Source organism: Penaeus monodon, chromosome 33 (genome assembly GCF_015228065.2).
Source record: "Penaeus monodon isolate SGIC_2016 chromosome 33, NSTDA_Pmon_1, whole genome shotgun sequence".
NCBI classification, from domain to species: domain Eukaryota; kingdom Metazoa; phylum Arthropoda; class Malacostraca; order Decapoda; family Penaeidae; genus Penaeus; species Penaeus monodon.
In genome coordinates, this window is record NC_051418.1 from 35407759 (window position 1) to 35408025 (window position 267).

The 267-nt window shown below is 50.6% G+C and overlaps 1 protein-coding gene across 1 annotated transcript in view; it reads left to right on the forward strand.

The window, feature by feature from the left end:
- The window catches only part of LOC119594431 (E3 ubiquitin-protein ligase RNF123-like), a gene marked incomplete at its 3' end in the record, with an annotated part of 13922 nt that overhangs the window by 3432 nt on the left and 10223 nt on the right, over window positions 1-267 (forward strand). Inside the window, 1 exon segment of the mRNA XM_037943491.1 lies at window positions 79-238. Within this exon segment, the coding sequence (XP_037799419.1) occupies window positions 79-238 (160 nt within the window).

Consider the following 267-nt stretch of genomic DNA (forward strand, 5'->3'; position numbering starts at 1 on the left):
CTTGTGCCCCTCATCTGCTTTTCATATCACCACCACTTTCAACCTCTTCTATGACACCCCCCATGCTTATCCCTGCAGGTCATCCCCCCATGGTCGCCCGAGGGAAGGCTGGGCCCCCACCGGGTTCAGTTTGACAGGAAGAACTTTGTCGGGACTTTCTCCTTCAATAACGACCGGCTAGGACTCAACTCGCAGGACAATTTTTCCACCATTCGAGCCAACACTTGTGTTTTCAAAGGTTTGCAGTATTTGGGTTTTAGTTTTCCT